This window comes from Mandrillus leucophaeus, unplaced genomic scaffold, assembly GCF_000951045.1.
Source record: "Mandrillus leucophaeus isolate KB7577 unplaced genomic scaffold, Mleu.le_1.0 Scaffold1056, whole genome shotgun sequence".
Lineage (NCBI taxonomy): Eukaryota > Metazoa > Chordata > Mammalia > Primates > Cercopithecidae > Mandrillus > Mandrillus leucophaeus.
Genome location: NW_012098721.1, coordinates 186,916 through 199,664, shown reverse-complemented (window position 1 = coordinate 199,664; position 12,749 = coordinate 186,916). Strand labels below are relative to the sequence as shown.

General features: G+C 36.2%; 1 protein-coding gene across 1 annotated transcript in view; it reads right to left on the bottom strand.

Moving 5' to 3' along the window:
• Window positions 1-1,767: 1,767 nt before the first annotated feature.
• Window positions 1,768-12,749, bottom strand: part of RIPK2 (receptor-interacting serine-threonine kinase 2) — a 37,696-nt gene continuing 26,714 nt past the window's right edge. Inside the window, exons 7-11 of the mRNA XM_011982599.1 lie at window positions 12,651-12,736; window positions 8,663-8,752; window positions 6,125-6,218; window positions 3,307-3,468; window positions 1,768-2,729 (exon numbers count right to left, since the gene is read on the bottom strand). Coding sequence (XP_011837989.1) covers window positions 2,392-2,729; window positions 3,307-3,468; window positions 6,125-6,218; window positions 8,663-8,752; window positions 12,651-12,736 — 770 coding nt within the window. The 3' untranslated portion in view covers window positions 1,768-2,391. The remainder of the gene's footprint in view (window positions 2,730-3,306; window positions 3,469-6,124; window positions 6,219-8,662; window positions 8,753-12,650; window positions 12,737-12,749) is intronic.

The window sequence follows — 12,749 nt, the reverse complement described above, 5'->3', positions numbered from 1 at the left end:
CAAGGAATGACACCTCTAGCATTATCTAATACTAGCTAGTTAAAAAATAAATTACTAGGTCCCTTCCTGGAGCGACTGAATTTTAATCTGTCATTTTCTTACTACTTCTATGATTGTTGGCACATTCACGTCCTATCTGCATTATAATTTACTTAATAGTACTTAAATTGTCTTTATTTAAATATTATGAAATAAAACTTTAGTAAAAACAGAAAACTATTACTTGTCATATGTAGAAGTATAAATTTCAAATAGAATGTAATAAAAAACCCATAAAATTCTTGCTAATATTGTTTCTGAAGTTCTGAGCCTAAAGCCTATTCTCATTTTGTTAACAAGAGGGATAAAAAGATGTTAGCACAAAAATTGAGATATTCTCCTTTATTTAATTATAAGGCTCAAAAAAGAATGGAAAAGAATGTCCTTTACTAAGTGACTCAGATGCCATTTTGTGGTAAGCCTACATATGACCTAAAATAATCCCACTTACTACTAGCTATGCTTGCACTACATTTTGGGAAATAAGATTTAAAGGAAACATCTCCCCTTCTCTATTTTTTCATTCCATTACACTATTCATTAAAGAGTTATTCAGAAAGTGCCTACTCTATGCCAGACCCTGTTGTACACTAACTAGTCATACTCAGCATAATCTGTCTCATCTTCCCCTAAGTAGCAGTTACTAAATAGGGGTTATAATAAAAACCAACTGCTGAGATTGTAACAATCCCATGAAGAGATGATGAGAGCTCATTGCAGATTCATCTTAATCCCTGACATCTTCTTATTAACATGTTATTATTTATGCAGAAAAAGTTTGCATAGCTGTGATGATGGATGACTACACGTGTGTCTTCCATACAGTAAAGTGTGGGAGAAAGTGGCTGTAAGCACACAGCCATAAAGCACACAGACTATGAGTTTTTAGATCTTTGCAGAGAATAAAAAACAGGGCAAAGTTCATTTTATCAATCCAGATATCTCATGAAATCAGTATAAAAGTCAATTTGAGGCCATCGATATTCAAAATAATTTCTTTTTAGAGTATGTATAGAGAAAAGGGAAAGCTTCTGAAGGAATTTTTTTCTCTATTTTTTACTTTAACAAATAAAATTTGTATCTTAATGCTTTTTAAAATTTAATAGATAACTCATGTGTTCAGTTTTCATTTAATTTCCAAATATGGAAATTAATAGATTTCCATATTTCTGAAAGGCACAGTAAGAGCTACAAGTTAATGTCAAGCACTAAAATGTAGATTAAAATACTTATATTTCTAATAAAATATTTAATTGCCTCAATGCCATCTAATTTCTTTTATTCAAACTTTTTTCAGGTTTGGGTCTGTTGCTTCTTGAAAGTTCATCTTTTCAAATTTACTCTGTATCTCACTTTCTGCTGACTTTGCTATGCGGTTTCAGATAACGGCTATTATTCCTTGTAAGTTCTCATATAGTAATATAACCCATTAACCAAAAAAGTGCTCACACTGTACTTTTATTGTCTGGGTTAAATTTGATACGGACAAGTTAAGAAAATAAAAACAGTGTGGGTATTAGGCAGCAAGTAAAAAGAGTAAGTTAGAGCCATATCTGATCTGGAAGGCTATACTATTAAATGCAAAAAGCAGGTTGCAGTATGATGTATTATTATAATAATAATATGTAGAAAAGATCCTTTCCCAAATGAGCATATGTTCTAAATATAAGCAGGAAGAAAGGGACAGAAGGATAAACATCAGGCTGTTAACTTTATTTAGCTTGGTTGTTGGTGACAGTAGGGAAGGCTGAGGTTAAAAATGGAGACAGACAGCCAGTATTAATATATTTATTTTTTCTTTGTATTGTATTGTTTTACCTTTGAAATATCTTTTTTAAAGGGAATTTATAAATAAAACTTTAAAATGTAATCCTATTAATGGAGTTTTAAATTAATAAGCCTTTGTAGAGCAATTAAGCCTGGGATTTTAGGGCAGAGATTCTGTACTGTTTCTGGTGGGTAAAACAGTATATACTTCATAAAATCAAATTGCATCTTAGACGAGTAACAAATAATCCACGAAGAACATGAATGTGAAAATGGCTTCTATCAGAAATACATCATACCTTAAGGCACTGTTATGAACAAGAATAATAATTATTACCCTTTAAAAGTGGTTTCTGTTAACAAGAGACATAAAAAATTGAACTATGTAGCAAAATTCAAACTTTTTACTTGTATTAATTAATAAAAAATACTGCCGTGTCATGGAGGGAGACTAATATTTACCCAAAGAAGAACCTTCAATAAAGCTTTTAATACTCACGGATTTTATATTAAAAAAAAAAGTCAAAGCAACAGAGATATAAATATCCTTTTATAAAACGACTTTTCTTCTTGAAAAACAGTCACTTACACGCTTTTATTTTGAAGTAAATTTAAAGATGGTGATCTAGAAACCACAAGTATTTCCGGGTAAGGCTGAAGACCCATTTGTTTATTATCTTTCAACTTTTGAACTATAACTTTGGCAAATTCTTCTCCTTGGATGTCAGTAGTGTCTAGTAATTGTCTGACTTTTGAGGTCCTTGTAGGCTTGGTACTAATAAGTTCATAGTCCTCTTTCATGATCAAGTCCCTGGACAGAAGGGCATCTAGCGACTGGTTAAGGCAGGCTTCTGTCATTTGGTTCACAATGTCTTCCCTTTTGCTCTGGATCCACTGCTGGGCTATACCAGGCTGCAGACGTTCTGAAAAAGAGCAAGGAATGAATATTTAAAAGGTGAGGACAGATACATAGCAATAAGTAAAATTCCATGAAAAATCAATAAAGCATAAAACCTAATTTTCCTATGATTGTGCCAATATGGAACACCAGTATTTGGGGGAATGCTATCATTTTTCAGGAAACACTCAGAGATTTGGGCTATCTCCCCCTCACTCCCCAGAAAAGGCATTGCCTTTTTATATGGTATAAATCATGGGGCAAAAACCACTTTATGTCGTCATTCCCATCTTCTAGGATTTGTTCAGTTTTGTTTAATGTCCATTTTGTTTCAAATTTAAAAGATACCTGCAAATTTGTTAATTAGTAATATGTTAATACCTCCTCTTAGTACTGCCTCCCTATTTAGATGTTCACAGAACACCATTTGGGCCATGTCATCGTTCCCATCTCCTGGGATTTGTTTTCCTACTTAAGAAGGTATGTATTTATCATATTGAGGAAATAAAGACAAATAAATCTCACTGTATGGTAAACCCACTGAACATAAATATGTAAGCTAAATGGCATCACTTACAAGGTGTTTCACAGTAAATATTTACCTGAGTTTCCTGCAGTTGAGAGTGGATTTATTATTGCTGAAGAGCATGGAGTGGTCTTGTGATCACAGAATGCAGCCTTTTGAGACGCAGAAATGGTGCTGTCCCAACTGTGATTTCCAGGACAGCGATGCAGCATCATAAAAGAACAGTGTTGAGTTTTTCCTACAAAATACAACATCTTCATTAGAGGTGGAATACGCCTTAGAAGTTCCTATTGGCTAACATGTCAACATCTGAGCAGACAGAAGGTAGGCTCCAATGTCTTTAGTTTCCACTAATATTAAGGCTAGTTCAGAAACCGAATTCTGCAAGTAGATATTTCTTAAAACAAAAAAGGGTTTATATGGAATGCTTTCACTACAATTTCTGTCAGCAATTGTCTGTCCTATGTAAATTATAAATCATAGAATTTTACTTCTTCACATAGTCCCATATTTTTCCTGTGTCTTCTTACTCCTTCTGAAGTTTAAGTATGTTCTCTAAATCTATATATGATGTCTGTCTTTCTACTTTCTCTTCTGGAAATCCCACTCAGCCTCAGGGATTTAATCATCGCCTCTATTCCCCAATCCACACAATTACATTTTCTGTCTTCATTGAACTTTTGCCTTATATATTCTTTCTTTTCCTTCCTTCCTTCCTTCCTTCCTTCCTTCCTTCCTTCCTTCCTTCCTTCCTTCCTTCCTTCCTTCCTTCCTTCCCTCCCTCCCTCCCCCCCCCATTTTTTATTTTTTGGAGTTTGTCACCCAGGCTGGAGTGCAATGGTTGCGATCTCAGCTCACTGCAACCTCCACCTCCCAGGTTCAAGAGATTCTCCTGCCTCAGCCTCTCAAGTAGCTGGGATTACAGTTCCATGCTACCACAACTGGCTAATTTCTGTATTTTTAGTAGAGATGGGATTTCACCATGTTGGCCAGGCTGGTCTCGAACTCCTGACCTCAGGTGATCCGCCCGTCTCAGCCTACCAAAGTTCTAGGATTACAGTTGTGAGCCAACACACCCAGCCGTGAACCTTAATCTTATATTTTCAAAAGCCCTCTGGACATCAACCCTTTGTGTGCTCCTAGTACCTCAAATTAAAAACAAAAAACATTGAAAGTGTAATGTTTCTTAACTCTAAAACTTGTTTTAACTTCTTCTTCTTCTTTTTTTTTAATTGAGACAGAGTCTTGCTCTGTCACTCAGGCTGGAGTGCAGTGGCGCAATCTCAGCTCACTGCAACCCCTGCCTCCTGGGTTCAAGCGTTTCTTGTGCCTCAGCCTCCCGAGGAGCTGGGATTACAGGTGTGCACCATCATACCCACTAATTTTTTTGTATTTTTAGTAGAGATAGGGTTTTGCCATGTTGGCCAGGCTGGTCTTGAACACCTGGCCTCAAGTGATTTGCCCACCTTGGCCTTGCAAAATTCTGGGATTACATGTGTGAGCCACCGCACGCAACCTGTTTTAACTTCTATTTCTTTTAATGGCACCAACATTCTCCCAGTCCCTAGGCTTAACAATTTATTTGGCTTTACCGCTTTTTTCTCTCATCACTCCTATAAGTGAAAAGTTACAAAGTCCTATCATCTAGTTGTTTATAACATCTCATATACCACCCCTCCTTTCTTTCACTCTATATCGGTTCTTAATAATCTCTCATGGGTACTACAGTAATAGTCTCCTAACTGATCTCGCCATCTCAAGTTTCCTTTTCCTTTCAAAATATCCTACACATTCCAGCCAGAATGAATCTTCCCAAAGTAAAAAATTTTATGTCACTGCCTTGCTCAAAAAATTACAATAGTTGCTTCCTACTGAAGTAAAAAAGTCCAAATAGTTTAGCTGAAGGTTAGAATTCCTGATGATATGACTCCAATCTACTTAGCTTTTATCTTCTTTCATTCATCTTCTTTACTAGCTAAGCCAAATTACTCACTGTTCTCTGTATGTTCTTGCTTCTGTACCTGTATGTTGTTCCTTTTCCCTGGAATGCCTATCCTTTGTTATTACAGATCCAGCCTTCAGCCAGAAATAATTTCATGATGACAACATGGTACAGTAGAGTGACACGATAGTATTTATCAAAAGTCTGAGATGTGCCAGCTACTAGCAATGTGATCCAGAGTCCTTAAATCTGTAAAATGAGGACATTTCTCTCACAAAGTTGTTGTGCAAGTCCTTTGTACAGTGTTACTCTTCCCACACTACCATAGCTCTAGATCTATGTCTCTCTTATATCACTTTCCATCTCATATAATAGTTATTTAGAAACACTTCTTTTTCTTATAAGAGATTTTTTTTGTGGACATTTTCTGGCAGTGTCTAACATAATGCCTTTTTAAAAAAATTTATTTTTTGACATAGAGTCTTACTTTGTCACCCAGGATGGAGTGCGGTGGTGCAATCTCGGCTCACTGCAACCTCCCTTCCGGGTTCAAGCAATCTTTCCGTGTCAGCCTCCGAAGTAGCTGAGACTATGGGTACCCACCACTATGATTGGCTAATTTTTGTATTTTTAGTAGAGATGGGATTTCACCATGTTAGCCAGGCTGGTCTTGAACTCCTGACCTCAGGTGATCTGCCCACCTTGGCCACCCAACATGCTGGGATTATAGGTGTGAGCCACTGCGCCTGGCCAAACATAATGCCTTAAAACTTAAATGTATTTGTTGAATATCACACTACTATTTTTTCATATCTTTAGACTCTGTCACTTTAAAACATGAGTTATAAATGCAAATTAAAGTTCCATAGAAATCATGACTGCTTGCCAGAAATATGATCTTGAAAGAAAATGGAAGACTTGCAAGTAAATAATGATTGGAAAATTTACATACTAGATAAAAAATCATTGTCTTGAGGAACTGGCAGGGACCTTGAAGTTTCATGAGAACCACTATTTTCATGGAGCTGAGAGGATCCACATGATTCCTAAAGTAAATAGAAAATAAAGGGTTTAGGTTAATAAAAATTATAGAGCTTTAATTTCTAAATAGTTCTTGTTTGTGGCTTATCACAAATGAAGATAAAAACCACTAATTTTTTTTTTTTTTTTGAGGCAGGGTCTCACTGTGTTGCCCAGTCTGGAGTGCAGTGGCACAACCTAGGCTTACTGCAGCCCTGCCCTCCTGAACTCAGGTGAACCTCCCACCTTAGCCTCCTGAATAGCTGGGATTATAGGTACACACCACCACACCACACTAAATTTTGTATTCTTTGTAGAAATGGGGTTTCGCTACATTGCCCAGGTTGGTCTCAAACTCCTGCAATCAAGTGATCCACCAGCCTTGGCCACATAAAGTGCTGGGATTACAGGTGTGAGCCATTGTGCCCAGCCTACAAAAGTACTAAAAATTATACTTTACAAAATTAAAGAAACACATACATCTATAAAATAACCAACAAAGATAAACTTATTTTCTTAATTAACACAAATGGGGGAAATAGGGGAATAATGTGACATCAGAATAATTATTTTTTTCAGTATTTTCTACATGATCTCAGAGGCTGTGGCCAGTAACTAGAATAGTGAATGAGAAATTTGGTATCTGCAAGTCTGGTCTCCTACAGATTTAGAAATGCCTGTTCTCAGCACCTCAGGTTCCTTCCACATGCAGGCACAGGAAGCCATGGAAAAAGTAATGGAGAACTCTACTCCTAGCTCTGTCATGGAATTACTAGCTAACTTTCAGTAAGGCATTTAAATTAAACTCTCTGGCTCTCAGATTTTTGGCTGTATTATCCGCACTGTCTATTTAAAAATATGCACGAATGGGCTCAAGGATCAAATGAAATACTGTACATCAAGTGATTAAAAAAGTGATGTACTATTTTTAAGGTTAGTTTTGAAGATACTACAGGTTGAGTATCCCTTATCTGAAATGCTTGGAACCAGATGTGTTTGGAATTTTGGACTTTTTTTCAGATTTTGGAATATTTGTATATATATAATGAGATATCTTGGGGATGGGACTCAAGTCTAAATATAAAATTCATTTATGTTTCATATATACATTATACACACAGCTTGAAGGTAACTTAATTCAATATTTTAAAATAATTTTGTGCCTGAAACAAAGTTTTTTTTTTTTGAGATGGAGTCACCCAGGGTGGACTGCAGTGGTGCAATCTTGGCTCGCTCAAATAATTCTCCTGCCTCAACCCCCCGAGTAGCTGGGATTACAGGCATGGGCCACCATGCCCAGTATGTTTAGTAGAGATGGGGTTTTGCCATGTTGGCCAGCTGGTCTCGAACTCCTGACCTCAAGTGATCCACCCACCTTGGCCTCCCAAAGTTCTGGGATTACAGACTTGAGCCACTGTGCCCACCTGTGAAACAGTGTTTTGACTGCAACCCATCATATGAGGTCAGATGTTGCTATGGTTTGATATGGTTTATTTGTCCCCACTAAATCTCATGTTAAAATTTGATCCCCAATGTGGTGGTGTTCAGAGGTGAGGCTCAATGGGAGGTGTTTGGGTCATGGGGGAAGATCCTTCATGAATAGCTTGGTGCCATTCTATAAGTGGTGAATGGATTCCTGAGAGAGCAAGCTGTTAAAGACCCTGACTTCCTCATTTTCACTCTCCTGCATCCTGTCTCACCATGTGATTTCTCTGCATAGCTTGCTCCCCTTCTACTTTCCAACATGAGTGTAAACAGCCTAAGGCCCTCATCAGATTCAGCTGCCCAATCCTGAACTTTCTGGCTACCAGAATTGTGAGCCAAATAAACCTCTTTTCTTTATAAATTACCTAGTCTCAGGTATTTCGTTATAGCAACACTAAACAGACTAACACAAGTGTGGAATTTTCCACTTGCAGCATCATGTTGGTGTTCAAAGTTTTGGACTGTAGAGCACTTTGGATTTTTGGATTAGGGATGCTCAATCTATGTTACTTTTCTGATTCTGTAAAATGAACATACATATACATTCTTAAAAGAAATTACTAATTCAGACTAATATAAGTCTGACTGAATGCTACTAAAGAAATCTTTCTTCTTGGGCAGCAATGTTAGCCTCTCATTAATTATGATAAGAGGTAAGAACAAGGTAGCATAAATATAGTGTTAAAACTGTAATCAATGATTTGCCTACATACTACCCTGGGACGTCATTTATTGTATAAACCAATGACAGCGACAGAACTCAATGCCAAACAAAAAAGCAATCATTGTGATTTGATGGGATGAAAAATGAACTGAGAATCAGTAGAGCTGGGTTTCAAGTTGGAGATTGCCATGAGCTACCAAACAAATCCTAAAAGCTACTTGGGCTTTAGTTTTCCTTCTATAAAAGAACGGCTTAGACCAAATGATTTTTTCAAATTCTTCTCACATTTTGAGTTTAATGTAACTTTTTTTTTTTTTTTACCTCTTGTGGACCATGATTTACAGGTATGTTCAGAGATAATTCCATTTTCTTCTTGTCACATAGGTGAATGGTACTTGAAACACTCTGTAACTGGAATGAATACATAAATGCATATACACTTTAACTGGAGGTGATTAGGAAATTATAGAAGTAAAATACAATCAAATTAACACATTTTATATGTTTGTGCAAAATACATGGCAAGAAAATATAAAGAGTTGGGAATATAACATATAACTGAAGGAAGAGACAGTGTAGAACAAGGGAAATAACTTTAGAAACACAGACTTTGAATCTTACCTAATATTAATTGGTTACCTTCTCTCAGTGTCTCAGAGCTTCATCCTTAAAATCTAATAATACCTACATGCAGGATGGTTCTAGAGATTGAGCTTATAAATACGAAATAACTGGTATAAACTAGGTACTTAATAAATTTTTGGGAGTGTGATTGTATGTCTATCTATAATAAAGTATTTACCACATTTTAGGCACTGTGCCTGTAAGTATTATTATTTTCATTTTATAGTTAAGAGATTGAGGCTTAGACTAAGTAAAGGAGGTAGAGTGTCAATAATGGAATGGCGGGGCCATGGAGCCAATCAGATGTGATTTAGATTCCCACATCTGTTTGACGTGGGACATTAGATTTAATCTCAGTTTACTTATCTGTACACTGGAGATAAAAATACCTATTTTGAAGGATTACTGTAAGGAAAATGAAAAGTAATATATGCAAAAAGGCCCTAACATTACTTGTAAGCATTCAATAAATGGTAGCTGCTGAGTAGATGATTTACTTAAATACTATTCTTTTGTGTTAAAATTAAGTGATTTATTCCTGTCTATATAAGCTAGACTTGGATTAGTTTCCATCACTATTCAGCGATTTAAAAACCTATCAATCATTTTCTTCCCCAGACCATCATAATGCCAACTATTCTTCAGAATTTGGAAACTGGTGAATTCACACCCAGCCATCCATTATGCACATTTATGACTGCATGCTCCATTTACATGGCTAAGGAACTTCAGGAGGAAATTACTCCTATTCATCTGTGTATATAATGTACCTAGCACAGGGCTTTATACACAGCAGTTCAAAAAACATCTATAAATATACTGTTATATGACCCTTTAAAATGAGTTTTTGGTTTTGTCTCTGTTATGTAAGGTTTTTCTGTGCTTATAAAATTTGCCAAAACATTTCTGATAATGCAATATCCTTGAATTAGTAACACTTTTTCATAAATGATCAGTTATGATAATTCAAATTACTTGTGAACTAGTGAATCAGTCCCTAAGAAGAAATGAGTTGAAAAAAACCTATTTTTGTTCAGTGTTTATTATTCAAGATATAGAAGCCAATTACCTAGGAAAACATAAATTATGGGAGCTGCTTCCAAGAGCTGAAAAAATGTAGGAAACTCAAAACAAATTTCCCTACTAATCTTGGCTTTCAGAAATTTTTTTTCTTAAGAGACAGGGTCTTGGTATGTTGCCCAGGTTGGACTGGAACTCCTGGGCTCAAGCGATCCTCCTGCTTCAGCTTTCAGAGTAACTGGGACTATAGGCATGTACCATCACACCTAGCTCAGAAATTTCTTTATGAAGAATCTTATTTAATTTGTGTTCCACTGTTGGCCCTGACATTAGCTTACTGTGTGAGGTGTACATAAGTGACTAACTTCCCTATACAGTAGTCCCCATCTTATCTTGGTTTCACTTTTCACAGTTTCTATTACCCTGCTCAACTGTGGTTTCGAAATATTAAATGTAAAATTCTAGAAATAAACAACTCATAAGTTTTAAATCACATTCAGTTCTAAGTAGTATGATGAAACATCATACCCTACAGCTCCATTCCACCCAGGATGTGAATCATCCCTTTGTCCAGCATATCCATGCTGTATAAGCTACCACCCTGTCACTATCAGAACAACTGTCAGGATCACAGTGCTTGTACTCAAGGAACTCTTTTTTTTTTTTGAGACAGGGTCTCACTCTGTCACCCTGGCTGGAGTGCCAGCTCACTATAGCCTCTGCCTCCTGGGTTCAAGTGATCCTCCTTTCTCAGCCCTGAGTAGCTAGGACTACAGGCATGTGCCACCACACCCAGCCCTTTTTTTTTTTTTTTTTTTTTTTTTTTTTGTATTTTTTGTAGAGATGGGGTTTTGCCACATTGCCTAGGCCGGTCAAGTAACTCATTACTAATTAATCAACTCTTAGTACTAATGGCCCAAAGTGCAAGAATAGTGATGCTGGAATATTGTTAGAATTGTTCTATTTTATTGTCAGTTATTGTTAATGTATTACTGTGCCTATCTTATAAATTAAACCTTATCATAGGTATATATGTATAGGAAAAGTATATATGTCTATGTCATAGGTATGTATGTACAGTATACATAGGGTTCAGTGTTACCCATGGTTTCAGGCATTTACTGGGGTCTTAGAATGTATCTCCCATGGATAAGGGAAGACTATTGTACCTTAGTTATCTCATCTATAAAAATCAGATGATATTCTTGCCCTGTAAGTATCACAGAATCGATACAAGATTTTTTTTTTTTTAAAGAACAATCCTAAGTGGAAAAAATATGGCAACTTAAAAAGTAGCTGAGTGTGGTAGCCCACGCCTGTAGTTTCAAGCTACTGGAGACGCTGAGGTAGGAGGATTGCTTGAGCCCAGCACTTCGAGGTTGCAGTGAGCTATGATCCTGTCACGGCACTCCAGCCTGGGTTACAGAGGGACACCCCATCTTTACAAACTAAAAAAAAATTTTGACTCTATTAAGGAATAGAGAAATTGGTATCCTCTGGAAAACACTACCTACTCAGAAGTGGTGGAGCCAGTGACAAGTTATTAAAAGAACGAAAACACAGTTCCTCTTTAGTTCCTTCCTTTATGCATTTCCCTTTGAAACCAAGGGTTATGTCACTAGATCCAGCAAGCCACAAGGGGCAAGCAATATCACTTGGTTATAAAAATTGTAGATTTTGCTTGTTCACACCCCACGAGTTTGGCTAACGGCTGGTTTTTATATTGTATATTAACTACAATTTAATGAAACCCACATCTCCTAACAAACCACAGTTCGTTAGGGCAAAGTAAGCATAGTTTAGCACTTGCCTTAATGAACTGTGGTTGCTTTGCTTTTTAAACAATTTTGAGTAATATTGAAAAAAAAAAAAAACAACCCTGCAGTAATAGTCCCTTCAATTGTTCCTACCCACAAGAATCAGAGTGAGTAAATAACACAGCTCTCCCAGGTAATTCATATCAACTGTTACTGCTACCTTGGTCTATAAAACATGAAGTGTTTGAGAGGAAAAATGAAAAAACAAACACACTTTGGTCTCAAATATAATAAAAATTCTACAGTTAAACTTGGCAAGGAATGTCAGAAAAAAATGTACATTAAATTAAAAGAGAAGTGCGAGAACCCAGACGTCTATAATTCTCTAGGCATTACAACTTTAGGAAAATAAATGTACATTAAAAAACAAACAAATGCCTCTAATGGCTCAGTGCATTCATTGTAAACAACTGGTTGTGATTATTCATTTTTAAATTTACGTCTGATATATAAGGGTTCTGGAAATGTCTTTTTTTTTTTTTTTCTTTTTTTACATTTTAAATAAAGGTAGGGTCCTGCTATGTGGCCCAGCTGGTCTCAAACTCCTGGGCTCAAGTGATTCACTCGCCTTGGCCTTCCAAAGTGCTGGGATTACAGGTGTGAGTCACCACGCCTGGTCCTGAAAATGTCTTTAAAATCTGAAGGTGGCCATTTGAATGAAATAGAAAAGCTTTTGGTGACAAAGGAAAAGTAGTATTGATAGTCTCTGGTAAATTTTCTCACTCCAAAACTGTAGCTTATATCTGTGAAAAGTATATATATTAAAAACTACACTTAACTAAAAAACTCCATGAATAATATATAGTTGTTTAAATTTCTAATTTCCAGCATTCCATTTGGCAATTTACCTTTGTTTTCTTTAGCTGAATAACAGCTTCAAGAAAAGTTATCTCTTCAAATGTTCTCAAAACTGGTTCAAGTTCTATTAAACATTCTACATAAGAGAA